The following is a 26,589-nucleotide window of genomic DNA, read 5'->3' as shown; positions in this document are numbered from 1 at the left end:
ACGATCTTGCACAACGTGTGTTATGACACGCAACCTTTGTCACGTCACGCACGATACAACGCCCAAACACGTACACAGTCAGTGTGATGATGGCCTGCACAAAAACACGAACCAAAATACATCGAGACTTGGAGTCTGTCAATAATCGCTACTCTGAGGTCTTGGAAATTGCGTGTATTAGCCTTATATCGAGAAAGTAAGCTGACAGATCCAATGGTCTCGTGGCTTCTTGATACCACGTAGGCTCGATTCCAATCGAATCGAGCCTAGATACCACAGGGAACCCACACAAACTATGTGACCGTTTGTATTTTGAATTTATAGAGGAAATGTATGGGAATGTCGAAAATCCTCGTATTATCGTACTAGATTGCAATAAATATTCTACTATTACACTCGAGTGAACGTCCAACGCCGAACCCTTCAAGTTGCTAAAATCGTTCGGCGTTGGACGTTCACTCGAGTGTAATAGTAGAATATTTATCGCAATCTAGTACGATAATACGAGGATTTTTCGACATTCCCATACATTTCCTCTATAAATTCAAAATACAAACGGTCACACAGTTTGTGTGGGTTCCCTGTGTTGATACAAAGCAATCTGCTGAATCTGGCACGTTCCAAACGGGTAAACTTACTGAAGGTTAACATGACATTGTGCAATTTTAGCACGGGAAAAAACGTCAATTTGTCCAAACTATTGTGCTTGGGGCGCGGTTGGAGGAACAAGCTGGGCTCATGTGGCTTCATGCGCGCACAAAAAAGAAAGAGGCTTTTAATTTCCTTTCGGAAGTTCGTATCCGTTTTTCCGAAAGCGAAGAGAGGCGATCCCTTCGCCCAGTGGACGCAAGAGCGGATACAATTTTCACCAGAGGGGTATTGAGGTCACGGAATGGTTGATTTAGTTTCGTTCATATTTGTGAAACAAAATCGATTCCAGTTTACATGGTGACTAACGGGATTATGGTCGAACATCAGGCTCCAAAGGTCATTTCGCGTTCAAGGGCAATTAATTTTAGAATCTGAATATGCCTCGATTCAAACCGGCAGTAGGCACTCCTTTCCCCTCAGTCTTTCTATTGTTCCCTACCCCCTCGGCCCCTCCTCCCCCGGCGATATTGCTGGATACTGCGAATACTGCCTACTTGCTCGCAGGCCACACCCTATCATGTCACATACGCATGCCGTGTTGCTGACTCTTGGATAAAAATTGGTATTTTGTGGACTGCTATCATATTGATTTTCTGCTATCTTTGCCATTAAGGTCAAATATAAATTTGTTCGAGAAAGCGAGAAAGCTAGTTATTTGGTACGAAGGGTTTCTAGTTTTCACGAACTCCAAAACTGAAACGTCATTAATGCTTTTATTTCAACTCAGAACAGTCGCAAATAAGTCTGTTTAACAACTAAGTTTGGACGGAATATTTACAACATGATCATCGGCTGGGCAAATCCTATAGTTACCCAGTCTTCATGCTAATTATTACATAGTTCCTCAACATCTTTTATTGTTTCTCGAAAAATATTGACATCAATCTTTATTGCAATGAGCTAATTTGTAAAATAAACGACCCAGAAAAGTGTGTGTTTCAATATAAAGCACACTGCATGTATGAAATTTATTTTAAAAAAATACACAGAACTGAGAAATTGGTGAGCCCGCCAGTCCTTGTAACTTTCTTGTGGTTTCATAACCCGTTTGCTTTCCCTTTTATTCTCATTCTATCGTTGGTTTTTCTTGCTTTTTTGTCTTCGAGCTTATGGGAGGGTCTCAATGGGTTGCCGTCAAACGGTTTCGAAGTCTTTCAAATATCACTATTTCAGCTGCTTATCCCGGACTTCTAGCTCTCAAAGAATCGTTTTAACTGGTAAACCTGAGTTTCCATGTTTTAAAAATGATAACATTGATAACCTATTTCGGGCCAAAAAACAGCCTCCAGAACACAATTGTCAATATTTAAAAAACAAAAAAGTTAATATTAACTTTAACACATGTTGCTATCCCCCAAGAAAACGCGTGGGGATTGGGCGACAAAGTGGTAGTCCCCCCACGTTTTCTGGAACGCACGCTTCAAAACAATGTTTCAGACCGTACTTTCATACTGTACAATGACACCATTAATGCGCTCCTCAGCTTCAATATGGCGAGCGTTCCTGCCACTTCTTATGGAAGGATGGAAAACGCCGTAATAAAGCAACACTGACACAAACCCGATCAGAAACGTCCCCCACGCTGTTGTCAACATGATAACCTTGAAAAATTGACCAAAATCGCTATAGAAATACCAGAGAAGAACCATCACTGAATTTTCAACAAAGGTCATGACATAGTAAGGAATGGCCCATCTTCGAGTTTTTTCACCCGCCAAAGGAAAAAAGCAAAATGTGTTAATACAAGTGAAAGCACATCTGAGCAACCTGTCTCTAGCAGATCCTTCCTTGAAGTAATAATTCGGTTGCCCAAGCAAAAGGAAGAAGGAAAACAGAAAGTGGAACCCCACAATTACAAACACTAGATGTTTGAATCTGTTAGCAAAAAGAACTAGTGCTAGTATCCTAGCAACGAGCATGAATAGACGCCAGGCACAATGCAGAAAAGAAGCCCAACTAAACAGCTCCAGCAACTCGCTGCTTTCGTTTCCAAGGCGAAGACATCTGACGAAATTCAGCAGACTGAAGGTGAAGAGAACCAAGGACTTGATCATGTTTATTCCTACGAGGACATTCGCTAATGAAGACCAGTCAAAGGCTCCCTTTTGAAGAAGAATGTACAACTGAAGGGCAACCTGTTGGAAAATGGATATAAACATTTTAAGTCAGTTTCAACTACTGCTTTCTATCTGCATGGTACAATTTAACGCTTTAAAGCACAAAAGTTTGACCACTTTAAATTAATTGACATCCTTTTGTGAAGATCAACTATTTGATTATAATTTCAGAACAACCTCAACGAAATGCATTCAAATTCATTTATGGCCTTTAGTCGATTTCCCGACCTCGGTGATCTTCAACACTGAGTCATTTTTTTTTTTTTTTTTTTTTTTTTACATAAAATGGTGGTTTGAAGGTTGGAAAACTAAATAGCTAATTTAAGAAATCGCTTGAAGCCGAACCTAAGGCCTGAATAAGCCAGACCTGTCTGTTTACGGTAAGAAATACCGGTCAGAGATTTTGTTTCTTTAGTGATTGATTTCAGGCCTTACCACTCTTCACAGTCTGAAGTTGTACAACTAACTACCTTTATGCCATTATCACCCACCGCTTACTGCCGTCTGGCTTCGTAGCTCAGTCGTGCCGATCTACCATTTTCCTTACTAGGGCTAACACTCAGTGGGAATTAGTTCATGGGTTCACTTTCCACTTTTTACCCACTGCAAATGCTGCAGTTTTGTTTGCGTTATAAATATGTCAGCAATATCAGCATGTTTATATTTGGGTTAGAGAGACAAAGAGTCTCCAACAATTAATAGACTAGTGGCCCTGCTATTAATATCCTGGCTCTTTCAAGAGGTAGATTAAGCTGTAAAACATGATCAATATCAGTTTCATTACCTGCGGCGCCTCTTCAGTAAAAGCCTCCACAACCCCGAGTGTACCCAACTCTTGCAACTGGGAAATGTACAGACGATATCGCTGAATGTTATCAGGATGTGCATTTTTGATTCCTCGTAGTAAACGCACGGTCTTGAAGATCTGGAAGGCTCTGAAAACGAGCAAGTACGAAACAGATGTCTGGTAAGCCAAACAAGAACTTATGTACAGCTGACGAGAGCTGAAACTCTTTGAAAGTGCAGGAGATTTTAAGGCCTGACACAAGATTGAGACAGTTTCAAATCGTGGATTTAGTTTTAAAGAAAATCAAGAGTTTTCTTTTGGCAAAATGTCAGCTCAAAATTTCAAAACACTGGAAAACTAATTCCTTTTGTCTTTGGATAGACAAATATCGCATTAAAAATGCGAAATAAAGTCAGCTAGCATTTTCGTTAAGCCAACAAAATCTCGTAAATCGCGAAATAAAATTCCGTTACTTAGAACACTCCGCAATTTTCCGCAAAAGCAGCCGGCGAAATGATCAAACTTGTGTTAGCTTACAGAAAATGACCAAGGACACAGGAGACAAAAATTTTTACTAAAATATTCTTGTGGGGTACTCCTGCCTTTCTAATGAAAACTTGAGAAGATTTAAACCGGCCCTTTTGGAGCGCACTGACTAAAGCAAATGGTAGTTTGAGGTAAAACGACAGCGAGTTATTGCTCTCAGACTTCTGGCGAGATTGGGTTGAGCAAAGTTGGTTAGGCCAAAAATTTTAATTTAGTCCGCGTAATTTATCGACTGTAAAACCGTTTAGGGAAACTTACGAAAATGTCGAGGGTTGCCTTGGAGCAGACTGTACCCATTGAATTTCCTCTACACACGAGGAAAGTGCTTTTTGTCCCAAGAGTAATACGTACAGTCATTTCAACTGATTAACAGTGGATAAGTATTCACCATGCAGCACACAATCTTACCTTACAAGACGACCACAAAAAATAAAATGGAACCCATAAAACCAGGGTCTAACTTGCAAACTGTTCTTTGTCAGCCACTCTGTTTTTCCAGGATTCCTCTGATCAGAGAAATAAAAACTCGCTGATAGGACATCAATTATAATCAGCGAGAAAACTACCACGCCCAGTGTATACGCACCCCACCTGTGGTCCCCTTGCTGGAAATGCGTGGCAGCTATTTCACAATCCATGCCAACATCCGCAAGGAACAAAAAGGCAGTAAATAAAGGGCACAGAAGCTGGAGTCGACCACACTGTGCTCTTTTGTTCCAGAATTTTGCCTCGTCAGTCTCTTCGGTTACACTTGGTCGATTGTCATTAAGTTTGTTAAAGATTTGGCGACACCAGTTTCCGATTTTCGTGCATACAGACGCATTTGCATCACTGCATTCTTGGGCAGAAGCATCTATGTGTGACATACTGCAAATCTTAGGCCTGTAAAGATTAAAAATATATATCATCAGTATTTCTTGAATAAGGAGACGCCTGGCTGAGAAGCTAAAGGTATGTTAACAAACACGTTTTACAATTTTTCTCAATTCACCTATCGGTTTCCGCCTTTACGAGTGAAATTTGCAAAAAAAGCTGGGATCACCGTTGATGTAAAATTTGATGTAGTGAAATACGAATTTCAGATATTTATCCCAGCTTTAAACAAATCAACACTCGTGGAAGCGGAACCGGCAAACTACGTGAGAGAAAAAGTGTATACATGTAATAACTTCCTGTAATTCCACGAAAAACACGGCGTGGCGGAAGTCTCAAATAATTGCAGTCAGTTTTTTGGGCGTCGTTCGATCCTCTTCTCTTCTTTAGTAATTTGACAATGCTATGACAAAATATATCATCGATACGAGGACAGACAGATAAAAAAAACTGGCGTCAATTGTTTGCTACAATAACAAAATGCAAATGAACAAGGTTCAATGGCGAGTTAATAGAGTGCAAATATGCAAAAACACGAGAAATGAAAACATCAATTTCCTCGTCATAATTGAGCGAATTTCAGGCTCATAGACTAAACGTTTAAAACAAGAACTCAGTAATACACTCAAGAGTCGAATTTCGAAACTAACCTTTATTCCAGCTGACAATTTTCTCAAAAATATATAACACTGTTTATTTCGGCTTCGGTAATTTCAGTTTCAAATTGATTCGATCGCGCTCAACGTCGATTAGGTCAAACGTCAACAAAGATCCTCAGTTTCCGTTCCAGAGCTTTCTTTTTTTTTTCACCGAAGTTTCTCTTCTTTTACCTCACGTATTAAAACGATTCTTTCATTCAAGACTTCTACTATTGAGTCTGTGTTCTCGCCATGCGCCAAAACACGTAAAACAAAGTTAATAAAAACTTTTACGGTGGGCTCATCTATCTATTCCGGCTGTCCTTGAGCGAGCGGGAAATTTGACAGTTGAACAAAGAAGTGAAGCTAACATTATATTTGAGCAAAGGTATTTAGGCCTTACACAAATGCCACTCAACTCATGCGCGAACAGTATAAATCGACAGGTTTTCGATGAATTATGTGCGGTAAAGAAGCGGTGTTCGAATCAGTTTGGTACAACAGTTTTGATTTGCTGTGGCAAACATCATTATATCTGTTCGACGAGGTATCATTATGCCGATGAGCTCAAATCCGCATAGCGTGACAAGTCACGAAATACGCTCGATATTCGCCAAGCTCATTCGTGTATATAGGGAATTTAATATTTTGGCATAAACCTGTTTTACTTGCTGTTTCATCCTGACAAGAGACATCAAAATGATACAAAATCACTGAGGAAGTTTGTACAGAGGGCACAAGCCCGTTAAGTACTGTAGTTTACGGGGGACTCAAGCTCGAACTGCGTGACCGCTGTTTAACGCCGGATAATCATCGCTCGGCGAAAATACTACCAGGAGATATAAGAGTTTACGATCGGGTTTAGAAGGTAGAAATACTGGTACGTGCCTAATAAAAATGACATACCTTGCTTCTACGGTATATTGCTTGTTGTCTGTTTACCTCTTTTGCGAATTTGAGACCATTTTAACGGGTTATCGTTTCCTCGGTTTTCTACTCCCGACCGCTTTTATGCAAGATGATGATCATCGCTCACAGCTTGAGCTTGCGCAACCTGTGTTTACTTCTGTCATACGAGGTCTACAGCGGAAGCACGCTGCGATAGCGTGCGAGCGACGTCTGAATCATTCCTGTCGTCGCTGCAAAGTCGCTCCGAACTTAAGTGAATTTATAGGTTAGGCACATGAGTGGAACGGCGACTGAGGCAATCTCAAATGCACTACAGCTCAAATCAATTACAAAATACATCAGCACGCTTTATTCTTCATCAGGCAATCTCAGACCATCGTTGTAGCACACCAGATATAAAGCCGTAGAATACTGGCTTTTTACCCCAATTCAAGAGATTCAAGTTTCGAAACTCAAAGTGTAATTTGAAGTTAGAATACATTTAGGTACCTTCAGTTCGGCTTGACTTGTTTCATCATCCTTCGCTGATTCCACGCTCTGAGGATGGTAGACCTAGTCTGTAAAGTACTGTTGCTGTGTAGATGTGGTGCAACTATTAAAGTTTGATTTTCGGAAGTATTTACCATTCGTCAAATCGCCTTCACTTCCTCCTCTCATTTTTGGTTTCTAAAGGCTGGTTTCCATATGATCGCGGATCGCAGATCGCAATCCGGTCTGCGATCGTTTGTGATCATATGGAAACACTGCACAGGCTTCTGCGATTGTCTGCGATCCCGCGATCCTCCGATCGCGATCGCACTCGATGCGATCGCGATCACACTCGATCGCAGAAGATAGAACCACAAAGCCAGCTCTATCTCCTGCGATCGTCTGTGATCCCGACCCCTGCGATCAATTGCGACTTTGTGATCCCTGGTTCAGACGCATGAAAAGCCGGAGATAGATGCGCCCGGCATAAAAATTGAACCTTTCAGCGTGGTGTTGGTGTTTGGCGAGGACACAGACTCAAAAGTAGAATTCTTGAATGAGAGAGAGTTAATACTTGAGGTAAGAGAAGACATACTAAAGTGAAAAATAAGCTCTGGAGCGGAAAGTTGAGGATCTTTATTGAGGTTTGACCTTCATTATCGGCGGTAAGTTCAAACTGAAATTACCGGAGCCGAAATACCGAAATAACCAATGTTTCAGAGGATTTCGTTTTCTTTCTTTCTTTCTTTTTTTTTTTTTTTTTCCTTGAGAAAATTATCAGCTGGAATTGTGGTCAATTTCGAATTTTCGATTGTTTGATCTTTAGTATATTACTTAGTTCTTGTTTCAGACTTTTAGTCTATGAGTCTGGAATTCTCAGGCGGTAATTCATATTTTAAAAAACTTTTTAAAAAACTTTATTAGTACTAATAAATTGGAATCCCTTAGAACGAGGAAACTGATGTTTTGATTTCTCACGTTTACTTTCTTTCCATATAACTTGCATATTTGCACTCTATTAGCTCGCGATCATTGAACCTCGTTCATTTGCGTTTGTTAATGCAATTGACGCCAGTTATTTTTTTCGTCGTAACATTGTCAGATTGCCACAGAAAACTTTGGCAATGTTTATGACAGAATTTATCATCAATAAAAGGACAGACGCATGAAAAACTAACTGCAATTTGTTAAGACTTCCAGCATGCCGTGTTCAGTTTTCGTAGAATTACAGGAAGTAACTTCTCTCACGTAGTTTGTGGTTTCCGCTTCCACGAGTGTTTATTCAGTTTGTAAAAGGCTTTCGACTTTCGTCCTTATTTCAATCTTGACCGGTAATCTGAGTAGTGTGTTATATATTCGATTATAGCGGAGCTCTGCGCGCCTTAGCGACCCTGAAACTTGAGTCTTTCTATTTATTTTTTGTTTGTTTGTTTGTTTGTTTGCTTTACACGACCAACAAGCCCAACAAAATGCCGTTTGAGGGATTACTAACAAGTCCGCTGTTTCTTATTGGTTTGATCAAATACTACGTTTTTTCCTTTCTCGTGCACGCTATTTTGCATCTCTTTCACCGTGCTGTTTCTGGCAACTAGACCAGTACAAGCGCTGAAGCAAACGTTTGTGGGAATCAGGTCATGGTCATATTTTTGTTGTTGCTGTTGTTGTTGTTCATTGGTGTTTATTTACATTTAATTAAACAAATACAAGACACTCTCTTTTGCAAACTTTAACTCAAGAACTAAACAACTGAGGACGGGATCAAAATTAAATACTTGAGACTGAGGAAGCTAAGGAGAAAATTTAAAAGTTTACATTGTGTATAGATAAGTGATACTTTAATTTCGGTTTTGTTGCAACGAGTCGGAGCTTCAAGGTTTAATATTTGATCGGCATGCAAAATCCCATAAATTATGCGGTAGTCAGTTTTTCGTCCTTCAATGCGTAGTGTAGTTTGTATGTGGCTTTTGTGGGCAATCTTTTAAAGGGGAAGTATCATGGGGTTTTTGACCTTTTTTGTTAAAAAAAATGGTGAAATAAGACCTTAACTTTGCTACAAAATAATTCTAGAACAAAGAGGGGAAAGAAATCAACTCAATTCTTGAAAGGAACAACTCGTGATCTGTTCTAGCGTGTTTTGGAAACAAAAGTGAGGGAACTTGAAAAACATTAGCCTAATATTTTTCAAGTTTCAATCCATTCCGACCTACTCTATCTCTGGCTAGAGGCACTAATCGACAGTTTTATTGTACTGGGGTGATAATTTATAACAAACCTAGACAATTATTTTTTGTTTCTGTTGTCAGACAAACATTTTTGGGTTTTGAAAATGACGTCTGCGTGGGAGGGTACAGAAAAAAAATGTGAGAGAAAAAGGAAAATATATAATGGCTGGGAGTGTGCGTTACATATTTTGGTGCATTTCTTTGCTGTTCTCATACACAACAGCAACGCAAAATGAACAAATTTAAGGTTCTGTGGAAAATGTGAACGTGCATGGGCGAATTTTCCTTCCTATTTCTGAACTTGAAAGTCGTCTCTACGAGTTCAGCTCGTCGATGTTCAGTCATATCAGACAAATTGAACAAGTTGGAATAATGCGTGGTTCAATTCTACCTGTTACCATCTCCCCCCCGGGCACACCCCCGGGCATTTGTGTACTTGACGTCCTATTCCCCACCCCCGGGCACACAGAAAGAGACAATTCCCCACCCCCGGGACTCATGACATGGACTAAAAATAAACTGCTTCGTTTTGATGATTTATTTCTTTATTTAAACAAAACCAGGAACCTAAAAATCCTAAACTTTTAGAACGAACGCGTATACATATTTAAAGAAGTCAAAGCTGATTGCCGCAGATTCGAGTTGAATTCGAAGCGACGCGTACGCATTGCATGCAGAAAACCAACTGTAAAATTTGAGAACAAATCTGGGAACCGAAACATTTACCCAAAACGTATACCTAGCCTTTAAGATAAAAGTATAAAAATGAAACAGCCTTGAATATACGAAATAAAGCTACTAAATTCGGATACTTACGTCAAATCAAGCTCTGGGATAAGCTTTTAAAGTAATGAATGAAAATATAAATCACATCGCCTCCATCAGATCGATAAAATAAAATGTATTTTCATTTTATAAACTGCAACAAATTACCAATAACACTTAAATTCAAACAGAGCTTCCAGCTTCGACAGATTACTCTGGTTCAGCTATTCGCTAACGTACTCAATGGACTTGCCAGCGAAAAAACGTGGCCTTTTCCGCGTAGTTAGCCGCCATTATCACCCCATAAGTCCTTGGGTGAGTAGTTATTTCGATTTGCTCCGCCCCCTACCCCCGGGCAAGACCGCTTGAGGAAATTCCCGACCCCCGGGCCAGACGGGCCAAGTTTTCCCGGGGGTGTGCCCGGGGGGGGGATGGTAACAGGTAGAATTGAACCACGCATAATCTCGAAGTAGCTTAGAAAAATGTGAATTCAGCTTTAGTTTGGCATTCTTGGCGCTGCCATCCTAGTTACGCAAGGTCCCTGGTGTTACTTCAGGGACAATCTCACAAGGAGTGTTTAGGTATTTACCGTCAGTCCACCATCCCCGCCCTGCCTAGATCTAGACAGCGTTCGCAAAAATTACGGACATTTCCTTTTTAATATTCTCAAAGTTCGCGTTGATAGAAGAACTCCTCAAGAGCGGATCCGGATCATTTGTGCCGCTTCAAGAAAGTAGGTTATATTTTAAATAACAAAGATATAGTTTATATGATAAAATATGTCTTTTATTCGCTACACATTTACAGACTCTCCCAGCCAGTATATGTAACGAGTCATCATTCTGACTTATTCAATTACAGCTGCGGTAAATTGGTTCCAGATTTGAAAAACTCCATCTAAGAAAACGGATCTTGGCAACGCCCTGTCCAAATGGCAGGCACCTGCCCACCCCATTTTTTATCTTCTTAAAATCATTTCTAAATATTGCATCCGTTCCCTGCGGTTTCAATATCAAGATAACTTATGTTGACCGCTGAAACTGTTTCGTTGCTGTAGGCTTTGCCGTGTCTAGTCGGCCACTGACCTCGCTTGTAAATCATCTTTAGCGCTGAATCACGGCCTGCCGCATCCGTTTCGTCCCTAGCTATGTCTACAGTTGAGTGAAACGACGGATGGAAGCAACGGTAAAACAAAATCAGTGAAATTAGACCGATCAAAAACGTTGCCAATTCTATTACTAACATTGCCACGCGGAACTTCATACCATAATTTGTGACAAAAGTCCACCAAAGAATCATAACCAAGTTTTCAATAAGAGTCAGTATGTAATAAGGATACCCCCACTTCCTTGTGTTCTTGCCTTCTAAAGGGAAAAAGCAGAATACATGCACATACGCAATAGCGCATCTAAAGAATCTCTGTTTGAACGGTTCGCCTTCAAAGTACTCGCACTCTTGTCTCCAAAGCATAACGTACGAGGCTGCAAAGTGAATTCCAACAACCACAAATACGAAACGAGTGAAGTAGGAGGCAAATAGAGCGAGGGCCAGTATTCTGGATGTGAGCATGAACACACGCCATATGAAAAAGAACACAGAGCCTAGACTAAACCAATTCAGCTGTTGGCTCTGTTCGTCTGCAAGTCGGATGTACCTTGCGTAGATGAGAAGGTTGAATGCAAACAGAACGAGGGATTTAGGGATACTGAGAGCCACAATGAGGTCTTCGAACGATGTTAGATCTACACTTCCTCGGCGTAACAAGATGTACAGCTGTAACGAGACCTGCAAAACAATTTCATGTCATTAGCTGACAAAAACTAACAACTAAAATCGTTTCTCTATTTACTCTCACGTGTTTTATTTCACCCGTTTTCTTTTTTGTTTAAGAAACGAGTTGTGAGAATGGTAGTGTTAGTCAATGAGTGATACAGGCATACTCGGAAAAAGGAAATTGGAGTGCTTCTATCATGAGTCGAACCTAGGACCTTCCGATGTACTAGTTCGGTTGCTCCTCTAGGTCCAAAATAATCTCCACTGTAGGGTAATATTTAACTACAATGGGGCGCCTTAAAAAGGGTGTTGTTCGTTAATAAAGAGTAAACAAGGCCCGGTTCAAACACCGGACCTCTCAAGGCTTATTCCTTTTATATTGTATTGTGAAGCAAACTCTTCCACACCTTGAGGTTTTGTCTTGTCTTACTGAAATATTGGGAAAAACTGAAATAGATGCCTGTTCCAAGCATGAGTAATCCTTTGGCAGTGGTACGGCGCATAGAAACAGTTTCCAATGGAGAGTCGAAAGTAATTAGGCGTTTGCTCTGTTTTTGCTTTACTGTGCATTGATTATGGATTGAATATGGTTCATCTGAGTAAAGAAATACAACAAACTTCCTTTAGTCAAGAAAACGAGGAAAACATTTTCTAACTGAATCAGCATGACTATGCCTCGCTGAATGTCACATCCTTCCCTACAAAGGGAAAATAGAAGTCAAGCTAATCATTTGTGGGTAAAATGGTTGCCCAAAAGAAATAGAACGAGTTTTACTTTTCAAAAATCACTGCATGTGCACGATCATTGACTATTAGCGATTATAGTTCACGACTAAAATTCATGTAAATTTCCTCACAGACAGATTGATTTTAACTGATCACGTGATGTGTTGCCGGGTTGTTCATTGGCGAAGAGACCAGCTAAATGGGAGACCCAATCAGACTCGCGCATGGCAAATGCCAGCTATTATTGGTTGAAAAGTACTCTAAACCTGGTCTAGTTTTTGACTTTACCAATCAGTAGCGAAAAAATATTTACCTGTGGAGCTTCCTCCATAAAAGCCTCGAGTACGCCAAGAGCACTGGAGTCTTGCAATTGAGCGATGTAAAGTCGATACCTCTCTTTATCGCCCGGTGACTCGCCTTTTCTCTTCCGTATCATTCGCACAGTCCTGAATATCTGACAGCATCTACAACGAAGAAAAACAAGTCCTTGTAGTCCATACCAAGTATTTCGTGAAGAACACAGATGGGATTATGACTTCAAGTTTCACGTGATTTACTATGTGATAAACAATTGCCAAGACTGGATTTCGCAAAGTTTAAGCAAATTTGATCAGTATCTTTTGGAGTCACAAAGAAAAACTTCATAATTATATAACTTACTTTGGATGTTTCCTTTATGTAAAACCGAAAACATTTTCGATCTGAGATTCAACGGATTTCATGGCTGAAAGTAATGTAAAATCGGAAAAAGGGTTTGTAAACCTTAGCAACCTCGACCTTTTGACACGGCAACCTGTTTTCAATTTTTTTTTTTTTTCGTTAGTTTGTTTTGATAAGAAAAAGCTTTATAGCTGGCTGATTAAAGGAATTTTTGGATTATTCTAAAAAAAAAAGAAAAAAAGAAAACTTGCACATTCATCAATTTTTGCTGCTAACCTAGCCCAAAATAACACGAAAAAAAATAAGCAAAATATTTTTGTTCGTGCATTTACCGAAAAGATCCACTTTAAAAGAAATGACCTCGCCAAAGAAGACCTTCAGGGATTACCATTCAGCCTCTTTTCAAAAACAAAGGGCTCTCCAAATAGAAAATCTGGATTCGACTCGGCTGAAAGACATGTGAAATCCGCTTTTAAAAAAGTGAAGTGCTGCCTTTGCCAGAAAACACGTAAGATAAAGATTGTGAAGAAAATGAACGTTTGCCAAATAATTATCAGGAACGCACATTGAGCCTTTGAACACGAGCCTGCGAGCTAAATACCAGCTAAGAAATTGAGTAAGAACACTATATATTCCCAAACTGCATGTTTGCGTAACAATTGTTGAAAGATATACGGACATATCGCTATAGAGACAGCAAATCAAAATTTATTGACACATGCAGAAGATTCTAGCACCTCCGAGTGTCATTGAGATATATAGTTTTTAAGCCTTCACTGAGTGTGAGATCGTTTTCGAGCCTTGCCAGATACAGATTTCGAGCCTTGTGAAACATGGATTTCGAGTGATGTAGATCTACAAAGGATTCAGCCAACAAAAATTCTTACAAAGATAAAATAAAACCCATGAAATATACAAAACGAACGTCATTCTTTAGCATGGTGGATGAGTAGGTTTTTCAAACGTAGATAACAAGAGTTTAGTTTTTCAACACACGAAATAGGTTCTATTGCCAACATATCATCCCTTGCCGATACAAAAACTGCCCTTCTACCGGTATTATGTTTACATACGCCACGCCCTAACTTAAACAAAGATGATTTTTAGGCATTTAAAACCATCGCTGAAAGAAAGTCAATAAATGTGCGTCTTAGTTGAATGCAATGTTAAATTATAACCAGTCACCACTCGTTTTGGCTTTCCTCCCTTCCTCCTCTATGTTTTCTGGTGTTTTCGTATGTTTCCGTGACCTATTGTTATTTTAAAGTGTGGTTGTTTTATCACCAAATGGATTTTCACCACTAAATATCTAAGATAAGTCACTCACAAGTAACGTGAACCTAAGAATGCATTTTATATAACTCGTGCTCAATTAGAAATTCTAGCCACAACGGAGCCTTTCAAAGTTTTCAACCGGTTTACTATCCCTCAATCAAACAATACTTCGAGCTCTTGAAAACCCAATAAAATCACATGGAGTTTGAAGTCCACAATTCAACTTAACAGGTCTCTACAGAATATATTTGTGTCGATATTGCATTAATTTCCGAGATTCGTTTGGCTTTCTTCTAGTTTGTATTAACTTCACAATCTGATTTTTTACTCTCATATTTCCATCAGTTTTACATTATATTTTTCCACTGAACATTAAAACTGTGTTCCGCACACCTCATTCGTTTTACCTTAGCAGGCCTCCACAGAACATAAGGTGACAACCATAAAACCATTTTTTGATTTCCAGACCGTTTTTCTTCAAGATATCCTTCTTAAAACTCCTCTGATCCTCAATATACCAGTTTGCAGATACTATTTCGATCGACACAAGCGACACAAACGCAAAAGCTATGGTGAGAGATCCCCAGACAACATCACCGCGGCCATAATGAGTAACAGCAACTCTAAAATCGAACGCCATGTCTACCAGTGAAACCAACGCCGTTAAAAATGGAAACAGGAGGTCGAAGCGGGTGCATTTGCCTCGCTCGTACCAAATCTTGGTTTCAGGATCCTTTGGAGGTTCCCTTGGCCTTGTGTCTAAGATCAGTTCTATCAATCGACTCCAACTTACACACCGGCAATTGTGCGACAAAATCTCTTTCATTTCTGTATCGTAAGGTTACGAACCAGCCTGCAAGCGAAGCGAAAATTAGGCAAATCAATTGAATACTCTGAATTTGCTTACAAGGATAAAGGTATGAAATGACTCACCAAGCTTCCCTGTCGATGCTTGGATAAGTGGTGCTGTGAAAACTACTGCTGAATCATAGATTTGCGCGAACAAACTTATCTCAAATATACACTATTTACAATGTAAAGTCGCCAATCATCGGACGACTCGAAATGATCTCATTGTCCCGGCGTCATGCAATCATAAACTGGTTTATATGTCACGCTACGAGTCGGGTGATTTAGGCTTAGTGCTAGCCAAAAGGATCGTAATTCTGGGGCCGAGTTATGAATGACAATACCTGTGAAATCTTTTTTTTTTTGTTTGTTTGTTTGTTTGTTTTATTGTTGTCGGTTGTTCGTTTTAATCGGCCGGAAAATGACAGAGCACGCCTGCACAAGCCGGAAACCCGCGGAATCACGGGGTGGACAGCACAACTCGCTGCGGGAATCTTTGACAGGGCCGTACACAGCGCGGGGGCAGAGGGGGCAGCTGCCCCCGCCAGGAAAACTCAATTCGTTTCTAACATCACACTGATCACAAGAAAATCGACTAATTGACTGAAAAAATATTCCTTCAATGTGAATTACAAATAATTATTTTGTAAAATCTTTTGAGGCAAAAGCCAGTACCAGTTTTCTTATGAAAATAATGATTTTGTCAGTTTGGGCTGCCTATGGTTTAGAATTTGGTGTGTAAATAAAGACTGACAAGCCTACGCCACTTTCTGGCGCGTGTTTTAGCCTTTTTAAATCTAGCTTATAAAAGTATTTTTTTTTTCAGAGATAAATTAGTTTTAAAAAGCCTGCGCTGCTCGCAAGTATTTGTAGCGGGTTTGGATATAACCATCATACGGTTCATCATCCAACAGGTCATTTGCGCCTAATGATTTTTCAGTTTCCTCTTTTGAATTCTCTTCGTTTTGAATATGACCTCTTATTCTGTGTGTTCAACGACGGTGTTTTCATGCCACATAGGGCATTTCAGCTGGGTTTGGCTTGGCTCTTTTAAGTGCTTGATTGTTTTAACTGCCTTTCTTGTTGAGATTTGGCAATATTAGGACAGAAATTAATCATCGCTTGTATCATGCAATGAGCTTCATTCTGTAATTGTTGCAATGCCGGGCCCGGCTAGTGTTTGTCACAAGGAGTTGTGTTTCTTGTCACGGCTATTTGGTTTTTTGGTTCTCTAGTAATGGTCAGTAATCGTTGTAGCGTGTAATATAGAGCTATGCAACGTGTCACAGTTATACTGAAAAGGCTTGAATTGTATTTAAATAACGACTGTTTTTGCAAATGCTTCGCTCCGCTGATATAGTGCGTTTGAATTTGTGGAAGCTCATTGATTTTCTCCCTTTGTTTACAGCAGTGCATCGGCTGTGTTTTAAAATGAGAGACAATGTTTGCTTCAAGCTAAAGAAGACGTTAACTCCATAAAAAATCATGACAATTTAAAACAAAAAGCATTGGTCTGTTTTTTTTTCTCTAAACGTCCTAGAGGCAACTTTCTGTGTAGGAGTGAAAACAAAATTAATGTCCAACTAGAAACCCTGTCTGCATATGGTAGACCCCTGTGCGGGGTATGCGGAGTTTGCCCCCACAGACAAAAATCCTAGGTACGGCCCTGTTTGATCGCATTGTCAAATCATTTCCCAAAACAATCCTTTTTGGAGCAAAAAGAGCAACTCTTTGACTTTCAAAATGTATAGATTTTCGGTTAATTACATTCGGTACTTACATGTTTAAATAATAGGTTAAGTTTGGCCATCTTAATTTTCATTTTGAAAAAAGTAAGTCTGACAAATGTAACTGGATTTTTAAAATAATAAAAGGTTAAAACTTGCCGCTCAAATTGCTTTAAACGTACATTTCGACATCTTTTCCCAAGATACGATAGATTTTATTTCTCTGGCTTGTTTTACATTGTAACACAAAGCTTCGTAAATCGTCCTAAATTTTACACTCAAAAAGCGGCATTTTCACAAAATTCGGTTACTATCGATTTTCTCGAAAATAAATCGATATTTAGCTATCAAACTATAATGCAGTAATTTGTTTCACATTAAGGTCTATTTAACTTGGGGCGTCTTCATATGAGACCGAAATTTTGTCTTGGGTTCATGTGAGAAATTTCGGCCGGGCTGAGATGAGAAAAGGAGTCACTTTAAGATCGCCTGGGGGCGAGTTGTGGCGCGAACATGGACACACCGTTTGTCTGTCCGCGTCGAAATCGAGGCTTCTGTATGTTAGACTTGTCACGTTAAGTCAACAGTCAATCAAATGGCCGAAGAAATTTGCTTATTTGCCGCCATGTTCAACACGCTGTCTGAAGCCGCGCTCCGTCAAAGAAAAAAATCGTCCCGGTAACCGGGCTGAAGTGTTCATACGGGATCTCGGCGAGATCCCGATTGGAAAAACCGAGATCTCGGCAACCGAGCCAGCCCACCCTCTAATATGAACACAACGAAATTTTTATAGCCTGCGAGCAAGGCCCCCAGCCCCAAGTGAGCTTGGTCGCAGGCTAAAATGTTTACTGAGGATTTAGTGATGAGGAGAGATCTCAGAAACCGGGCCATATGAACAAGCCCCTAACTGATATGGGCCGAATTGACTTGATTTTTGAGCTGTTGTCACGATATTTTAAAAATGTTTGAGTTTGGCAACGCTGATTTGCCGTCTTCAGTTGTAAGGTTTTTTTGTCTGATTTTTTCTTCTTTCTGTACTGTCGACTATCGTTTAACTTAACTAGACGTATCGTACCCTTTTCAGCACACTGTTAAACAGTCTAAAATTTTTCTTCTTATTCGAACAATATAAGTGTCATACCCTTTGCAGCAAGCTGTAAAACTTCTAGAATTTTTCCTAATTTTCTTGTTTCCTTGCTATTGTCAGTGTGCATTGTCCACCCTTTTCAGCACTGGCTGTTAAACTTCCAAGATTATTCCCATTTTCCTTCTTATATGAATACTGCCTGCTGTTTAACATCACTCGAAGCCGGTGTCGTACCCTTCTCAGCGCGTTGTAAAATTCTAATGCCCTGTCCACACTAAGCGCGTTTCCGTCTGAAAACGCACTTAGTGTGGACGCGACCTCTAAGATTTCTAACATTTTTCTTCTTATCAGCATCATATTGTCTGTCGTTTAAAATCACTAGAACATGAGGAACCAGTGCCTACTTCAGTGCCCGAATATGCGAAGGACAAGGTCACAATTCTGGCGTGGATACTTGACAAAAGGATGTCTTCGGTGCGAATACTACAAGTAACATACGAGGAACATACATACGAGTACACACGAATACATACGAGTGACATACGAGTTACATACGGATACATACGAGTACACACGAATACATACGAGTAACATACAGATACATACGAGTGACATACGAGTAACATACGGATACATATACGAGTGACATGATTACGAGTACATACAGATTACATACGAGTAATATACAAATGTATAAAAGGGATTAAACCAGACACGGTTTCAGTTGATGACCAAAATCCGGGATTTTTGTACCTAATTACGCCCCAGGGGAGGGAATTTATTCGTGGAATATTTTTGGGTAGGGGTGCACGTCCGGTTCTCCGTCGATCGTGGCCCTGATTTGCCTCTCTGTGAATGAGGCCGATAAAATCCCATTTAATTATTACCAGATCAGAAAAATTCAGGACCCTATTTCAAGCAAAAACGGCTCAGAAACCGGGCAGCTCAGATCAAGAGCAGCACTACTTTATGGTTTATTTTATTACAAAGAGAAACGTTTGATGACGCCTGTTACATAATATTTCAATGGTTTGGAGTAGTTTCAGCGCGCAGAAATGTGTTTTGAGAAATGAAATCGATTAATCGGCATAAACTTGATTCCAACTGTGTTTGAAACTCCCGGAAAACCTCTTCCAAACTTGTAATAGTGAAACTCTTCGGAGGAAGAGAAAGGACCGTGGCCGTGGCCAGAACGAGGTTGGAAAGGAAGTCTATACAAGGTCATAAGTGACGTACGTGGGTGGTGTTTCCCGCTTTTATATTTACCGGATGTAAAGTTACAACACGACAGTTCAGTTGCATCAAGGGTTTCCGTTCGCTTTCCGAGAAGAATTTCTCGTCCAATAAGCGAGTTGAGCAATTAAGAAGAGGAGTTATACGATTCATAAGAGTAATAATTTGTAACAAGGAGCAGTGAGGATGAAATTTAACGACACGAACAAACCTGAGAGTGAGAGAAGTGTGGAAAGAACCATGTCAAATGGTAAATATTTCTTCGATGTTCTCACATGTAATAGTGTTTTTGTTTTGTTTTTTAAACTTAATTGATGTCCACTGCGTACACGTATAATACTACTGTTATAGCAATCTCATTGTCGCAATACTGAAAGAATCAATTCAATCATGTAGATATATTTTTAGAGTGATTGTTTTTTATCACACAGGCCGCGCCGATTTGTCCAGCTCACACTTTACCGTGCAACTACTATTTATTAGTCATTAGAAAGTCAATTTATGTTTTAATGCTATCTTTGCAAAAGATTTTTAATAAACTGACGTGGCGATTGCCTGATCAGTCCTGTGTTTATCAGTTCAGTGCTGTCTGATTTCGCTCATTCAAATTAATGGCCCTGGAGCACATTATAGTCTGAACAGCAATAATTAAGACTTAAAAGAGAAAATTAAGACAGCACCAGACACAAGATACCGTATAATAGTCAGTTTTACTGAGGATCTTTCTTTCAAATAAAGCATCTAGAACATTAATTTGTGTTTTCCCATACTGCCTTAAATTTAAACTAAATCTTTGTGTAAATATTTTGGCTAAATTCATACACATCATCATCAGCCGTCCCCTGACTGGGGAACTACGGGCAAGGGAAGTTCCCTCTCAAAAGTGCTAATTTCCCCTTCCTGAAAGGGGATATTAAAAAATTATCCAAAATTGTCAAGAAACTGGCCCCAGTCCTAGAGAGTCAATTCACAGAAAAAAATTGTGAACTTAAAATAGCCAGATCCTCCGTGGTCACTGTGAACATTATGTTCATTTACAGTGCGACACACCTTACCGTGGCCACCCAACAAACTCTTTTTTTTTTCAAATTAGCCAATCAGCATACGCAAATTATTTGATTAACGGTCATGCCTCCTTGCAAAGTTCAACAGGCAAGTGACGCAACAATGAATATTTATTGAAAACATGTTGTTTTGTATGGCTAACTTGAACTGTGGTATCATGGATTGTTGAATGGATTTGCAGAACATTACCTAAGCTGAGAGAATCCACTACTCTTTAGAGCAATAATTACAGCACAAGTTGAGCCCAAGAAACTTCACAACAGTCTGTTTGCTCCTCATTTACAATCATGACTATACAATGTCATAGCTTCTTGCTTTACAAAGTCCCCTATCCTTTCCCAGGGAAGGTTTGTTTCCTCGTGCCTTACTCCTCATTTCCCCCTCCTTGGTGGGCAAATTATCAATTAAATCTCTCTATATTAGTCCCCATAGAAAGGTCGTCTTACCCCAGGGGTACCCTGCACCCCCTTCCCCCTGCACTAGGAGATAGCTGATGATAGTTTAACTCTAATGATTCAGTTGGTACTAAATAAATTTAAAACTAGAAATACATGTAGTGTAAAACTATACTCTGTCACAAATGACTCGTCTATTATCTGATTGATTTGTGAAGGATTCCGTTTTTGGTAAATGATGTGGTAACATTTATTTGCATGATGATGAAGGGTGACAAGATTGGTCATTTATGTTGTAATTATAGGGGCATTTGTCTTTGAAATCAAAGAAAATTTTGGACAATAATTAAGTGCGTAAAAAGACAAAGATTATATAACATTAATGCAACCAACTTACAATTATCTCTTATTAGTCAATTAGCAATCCATTTGAAAAAATAATTTACCCAGTGTGGAATATTATTTTATAATTGCATCTAATGTTCTTACAAAGCACACCATTGCTTACTGAGTCAACAATTTGAAATTTTTGGATGTCATAAATATATTGAAAGAGGAGATTCATGACCAGTAATCGAATAGCAAGGTTGTTACACATACCTCTAGCAATTGCAAAAGCCACTTGCTATCGAGGCAAATTGACGACACTGAAGTCTGATGTTAACAAGTTTAAAATAACTGATCCAAAATGGCAGAGCAAAAGTTACATTAGAGTGCGCAAGGCACTATGGCACAAGAAATGCCTCAGTGTAAAGCCGCCGTTACACGTTGAAACTTTTAGCTGAAACTTGTGTGCAGCGGCGAACGAGACCAGTTTCACGAAGCGGTGTTACACGGTGAAACTCTTGTTTTTTCACCACTGCGACCGTTGCGAGCCGTTGCAGAAGTAGAAAGCGGTTCTACTTTTCGTGAAACTTGTCTCGCAACGGAAGTTCGAAAAAGTTTCACGAAACCGACCATGTTACACGGTGCAACGCCTGCTTAAACTTGTTTCGCAGCGCTGTTGCACACAAGTTTCAGCTAAAAGTTTCAACGTGTAACGGCGGCTTAACTGTAAGCACAATATACCAGAAGTGAAACCTGAATATCATCACAGCAATAGACCATTATTTTCTGAGTTCCTGTGAACCTCATTATGAAAGAATTAGGCTAAGTGCAATACTTTTCATATGAAAATTAGTTTTGTTTGCATATGAATGAAAACTGATTTTCATAATAAAAACTTTGCACTTGGTCTCAGTTTCATAAAGAGGTTCAAAGCAACTTGGAAAAGGCCTATTAAATGAATGTTCAAGCATGATCGAAAAACATATTATCAACTCGACTAGCAAAATGTGATGCATACTGGCATTTTAGATTCAGATTGTTGAGATCAATATTCTTGGCCTATCATCTGACATTGGTTTCCAGCAGATTCAGCCTCTCAAATTTTTCACAATCACACATTTTATCAATATTTCTCCAGTTGATGTTAGAACTCAATTTTTCTAATCCAAGCAGTTACAGTCATCACAATCATGCCGATCATTTAATGTGATTGTCATCTTAGTTTTACCGATTGCAGTTTGTGCAGTTCCAGAAAATATTCATACTCCTTCCACGGAGGCCATATTTTTGTTTTGCATCTCCCCCGTCCCCCCCGCAGGAAATTCCAGTTTAGTTTTATACTTTCCTTCTAAAATTTTGACTTTTAAGACCCCCTCCCCCTAGGAATTTTCAATGACCTTTCATGGGCCATTGGGGTGGGTGCATTTTTTTCTGGAACTGCACATCACTAAAACATGGCTTATACATATTTTGTTCCTCTTTGTTTGTTTGCTGGTTTGCTTTGGCTATCAATAAATAAATAATTGAAGTGCTGAGGGAATAACCATAATATTATTATGTTGAATTTTAGGTATCTTTTTCATGTTGTTCAATAGTGTCTGAATTTTTGCACGTGGCATTTAATCTAGTCAAAGAACATCACTGTTTTTTTGTTGTTGTTTTTCCCCCTGATTTTTGTTACTTTTCCAGATAAACGGGAACAAAATATTGAGTCAACAAAAGAAAAGAAAAGCAAAGAAAAAGTGGGAGATGCTTTTATTGCATGGAACGAAAACACCAAGATTGAGTGAAATGTTCTCTGATTGATTGAAGGCCATGCACATGCAAAATTAAATTACATCAGAACTTTTGAGCACCTACAGTTCAACATTAGATAATAATTAATTATTAATATGCATTAGGTTATTAATATGCACTGACAGCCCTTTATTTATTACCATAAATTATTTGATAATCCTTTGCTCATACAAGGTATATGCAATTAGCATTTCATAATTTTGTCTTGCACTTTCTTTTTCTTTCTAATATTTGACGGATTTAATTAATTTTATTGACTACTTTTTCTCTGCCCATGGATTGGCTAATTTAATTGGATTGATCAATAAATTATGTAGAATGTTTTAAGTAGGTGTCATTTTTTGTAGCACATGAGATTTTCACAATTTCTCATGTTTTAACCTTGCTCAAGAAATACCACCAGCTTTGAAGGCTAATTTAATATGTCCCCATAGTTTGTGATCAATTGTGCTACTGCTTAGGAATCCTTGGTTTAATCTTTCCGGAATTCAACTTCTTATTAAAGCCTGACTTTTCCCTTCACTGGATGCCGTGAAAAAAGACTAATAGAAAGTCAAAGTAAGACATCCCTGTTGTTCTGACAGGACCTGAGAATCAAGATTGTGGGCTCAAATGTTAACAGCAGATGCACTGTTGTACCATTATTACATTTAACCTCATAAACCAGGGGCAGTTTACTTCTTGGGCAATTGATCTGCAAAGTCCAACACTACATAATTGGGACTGTGGAAAATATACATGTATTAATAGTCATCCAGTGTTAAACTACATAGCATGTTAATAATTAACTGTGCATACTCCCAATCCCCTTTTAAGCCTGCCTCTCTAAAAGCCCCCCCCCCCCCCCCTTTCCTTCACAAGCAAGTTAATAAACGACTCATAGATGGCATTACGATAATTACCGTTAATTACCCCCCCCCCCCTCCCCCTCAAATGTGTTTCAAACATTAATAAGCCCCTCAGGGGCTTAATAGAGAAATTATGGTAATTTAAATATCAACCTTTTTGTAAGTCAGCCATTCATTTAGTTTACTTTTTTCTTTTCCCTAGAATCTGATGATTCTAGTGACGAGATAATAGTGAAAATAATATGTCCTGCCAACCAAGCTGTGTCAATTGACGAAAGCCCAACCTGTTCAGGCTGCAAAGTTCAGCAAAATGGCTGCAGCCACACTTGTGCAGATGTAAACACCACAGATGATGAAGATGGTGATGAAGTGTTTGCCAAAGTAGCTAGAAGACCTATGGAGTTTCCACGCAGTTCAGAGGGTACCAGCCGCTTAAATGGCGACAATGTGCATGAATGTAAATGTTCACATCAGAAGCTTAAAGACAATAAAACAGAAGCAATTGGTCACCAAGGTAAATAATATGAAATAATTGATCTGTAGAAATAGATCATGTTCTCAGTCACTTTTGATAGAATGCTCAGAGAGAGTTAACAGTCTTGAAGCTAATTGGAGGCTTAACATAGGCATGCAATGCATGCACATTTCCAATGTGGGATTGCTAGAAATTTTGATGATTGATTTACAGTGAAATCTAGTTTCATTTATTTTGTATATGGAATAGCATGAGGGGCGTTGCAAACTGTACCCCAACGCCTCATGTGGCATAATCCTCCCCAACCATCCTTACTGGTATAAATATGATGTGATCACCTCATGTTTCATTTTCTCAGCATGAAGGAATAAAACCCCTTGCCCTTTCTAACACTCAACTTCATAATGTTTAAAAAGAAGAAGGGAAGACTACCCCATTTTGCTTTCATACTCTAGAATGTCCATGGATTCACCTTGTATTTAAAAGTGTTTTTGTAGAATTTTAGCTGATTAATCTTGTTTCTTGTTAGGTGCTTTTTGTGTTTATCCTTGGGCCTTTATTTTGTCTCGTGTTTACTCTCTATTTGTTCCTCTCTCTTCTCACTGCATACCTCTCATGTCTGGTTTTCATGCCTGGTACGGCTTGCTGGCTCAAGGTTCTGCATACCCTTACCAAGAGAGGTCTGGGGGCATTTCCCAGAGAGAGAGAGAGAGAGAGAGAGAGAGAGAGAGAGAGAGAGAGAGAGGAAGTGAATGGAGGGAGCAGGGAGGGAGAGATAAGGGCCTTCGTTAGACGTGACCATCAGCTTGTCCCATTTGTGCATTGAGGAATGTATATAGTTAGCTTTGGAATAATACATGTCTTCTCTTGTTTGCGCTGTTGGTAAGCCTTCCCTTGCCCTCATGTCATTTTCTCCTCCTTTCACTAGTGAACATCTCTCTCCGCTATTTTCAATCATCTTCCGTTCTGTTATTCCGGCTCATCCAATGTGAATAATTTCTTACTTTTAAATTAAATTTCAGGGCTTTCTGTTGACACAAAGACCACTTTGGAAGATGACTCCGCTAGCAAGTTATCACCAAAAGCAGTAAAGGAAAGAAGTTGTCATGTCAATTGACCGTGACTGAAGCAAACATTACCAGGCCCACTGTACAACAGTGGACTGATAAAATGACAATCTTGTTCTGGAGAATGTTTTACTTCCATGCTGGCGCTACTTGCAGCACGAAGATGCTGATCTCTGGGAGCAAGACTGTCATGTAGAATGTGGAAGCCTAGCCTGGCACGGGTGTCAGTAAAACGTGGGGCCGGGGTCGGGGTCTCTTTTTTTTATTTTATTTTAATAATAATAATAATAATAATAATAATAATAATAATAATAATAAAATGATAAAATCTTTCTTTATTATAATATTCCAAGCAAAATTGATATTTACAAGTTAAAAGTAGAAAAAAGAGCTATTAAAACCTATTTACAATTCAATATTTAAAATTCATTTCGATTAAAAAAAAGCGACTATTTCCAAGCACAACAGAGCTATTTTCAAGCACAATTTTTTAACAATAGTAAGACTAAAATTTTGATGAAATAAAAAAAATTGTTAAAAAGATCCTAAAATACTAATTTACAACGTCACGCCATCATTCACTTTCTAAAATTAGCGGAGACACGCTTGGCTAGCGTTTAAGCGGCAGTCATCAATGAAATCCCCAAATGGAATTTTGTATAATAATAATAATATAAGAATAAGAATAAGAATAAGAATAATAATAATAATAATAATAATAATAATAATAATAATAATAATAATAATAATGATAATGATAATGATAATGATAATGATAATGATAATGATAATAATAATAAATCATGGGAAGGGCTTTTAATCGTTTTTCACGTGTTCAACCATCACCCTCCTCAACACGTCGGAAGGAAGGGAGTTTTACAGTCAATCCACGTCATGCGACACCATTTTTTTTGTAAATTTGAATTGAGAAATTTCCCTAGTTTTTTGACGGTATAAAGCTATGAATTTTTCTTTAAATTACAGTATTAAGTACTTCAAGAATAACAATTGTTTCTTAAGTATTTTGAATCTTTATTCAGTTAATGCGTCTTTTTCGGAAAGATTTCCAGAGAAAAGTTCAACATTCCATTCAAATGCCGGACATTACAAAGGAGAATTCGAATGTTCATTTCATTCTCGGAAACACTGGTCATGCGTGACATGGATTGACTGTAACAAACGAATACGATGATGGAAGGCGGCGGGGGTGTTCATAGTCAGTTCATGCACATTATAGTTCACGAATTTGTTAGTTCAAGGAAATGTACTGTCTCGCACCTTGTATTTTTGCCTCATTTCGTTTCTTGGA

General features: G+C 38.9%; 3 protein-coding genes across 6 annotated transcripts; 1 reads left to right on the top strand and 2 right to left on the bottom strand.

The window, feature by feature from the left end:
• Positions 1 to 1,345: 1,345 nt before the first annotated feature.
• On the bottom strand, positions 1,346 to 7,339 carry LOC146489537 (XK-related protein 6-like). 4 transcript variants are annotated; one of them, XM_085109317.1, is made up of 5 exons: positions 7,145 to 7,339; positions 7,011 to 7,058; positions 4,510 to 4,983; positions 3,553 to 3,703; positions 1,346 to 2,786 (listed from the first exon to the last, which is right to left on the bottom strand). In XM_085109317.1, exons 3-5 carry the CDS (start codon positions 4,965 to 4,967, stop codon positions 2,085 to 2,087), a joined length of 1,311 nt encoding a protein of 436 aa, XP_084965443.1. In that variant the 5' UTR covers positions 4,968 to 4,983; positions 7,011 to 7,058; positions 7,145 to 7,339; the 3' UTR covers positions 1,346 to 2,084. The 4 variants fall into 4 exon arrangements, with proteins under 4 accessions (XP_084965443.1, XP_084965437.1, XP_084965450.1 ...); XM_085109311.1 differs by having other exon boundaries at positions 7,011 to 7,338; XM_085109324.1 differs by lacking the exons at positions 7,011 to 7,058; positions 7,145 to 7,339 and adding an exon at positions 6,519 to 6,661.
• Positions 7,340 to 10,449: 3,110 nt separating this feature from the next.
• Positions 10,450 to 15,517, bottom strand: LOC146489536 (XK-related protein 6-like). Its single transcript, XM_085111769.1, has 4 exons — positions 15,344 to 15,517; positions 14,818 to 15,263; positions 12,789 to 12,939; positions 10,450 to 11,761 (listed from the first exon to the last, which is right to left on the bottom strand). Exons 2-4 carry the CDS (start codon positions 15,234 to 15,236, stop codon positions 10,955 to 10,957), a joined length of 1,377 nt encoding a protein of 458 aa, XP_084967895.1. The 5' UTR covers positions 15,237 to 15,263; positions 15,344 to 15,517; the 3' UTR covers positions 10,450 to 10,954.
• Positions 15,518 to 19,314: 3,797 nt separating this feature from the next.
• LOC146489535 (uncharacterized) lies at positions 19,315 to 25,610 on the top strand. The gene is made up of 3 exons (XM_085109338.1): positions 19,315 to 19,556; positions 23,941 to 24,252; positions 25,236 to 25,610. The coding sequence occupies exons 1-3, from the start codon at positions 19,493 to 19,495 to the stop codon at positions 25,328 to 25,330; spliced, it is 471 nt and encodes a 156-aa protein (XP_084965464.1). The 5' UTR covers positions 19,315 to 19,492; the 3' UTR covers positions 25,331 to 25,610.
• Positions 25,611 to 26,589: the final 979 nt, after the last annotated feature.

The sequence above is a fragment of the Pavona decussata genome, unplaced genomic scaffold (genome assembly GCF_977016875.1).
Source record: "Pavona decussata unplaced genomic scaffold, jaPavDecu1.1 SCAFFOLD_6, whole genome shotgun sequence".
Lineage (NCBI taxonomy): Eukaryota > Metazoa > Cnidaria > Anthozoa > Scleractinia > Agariciidae > Pavona > Pavona decussata.
The sequence above is the reverse complement of the archived record's forward strand: the minus strand, read 5'-3'. Positions and strand labels throughout refer to the sequence as shown.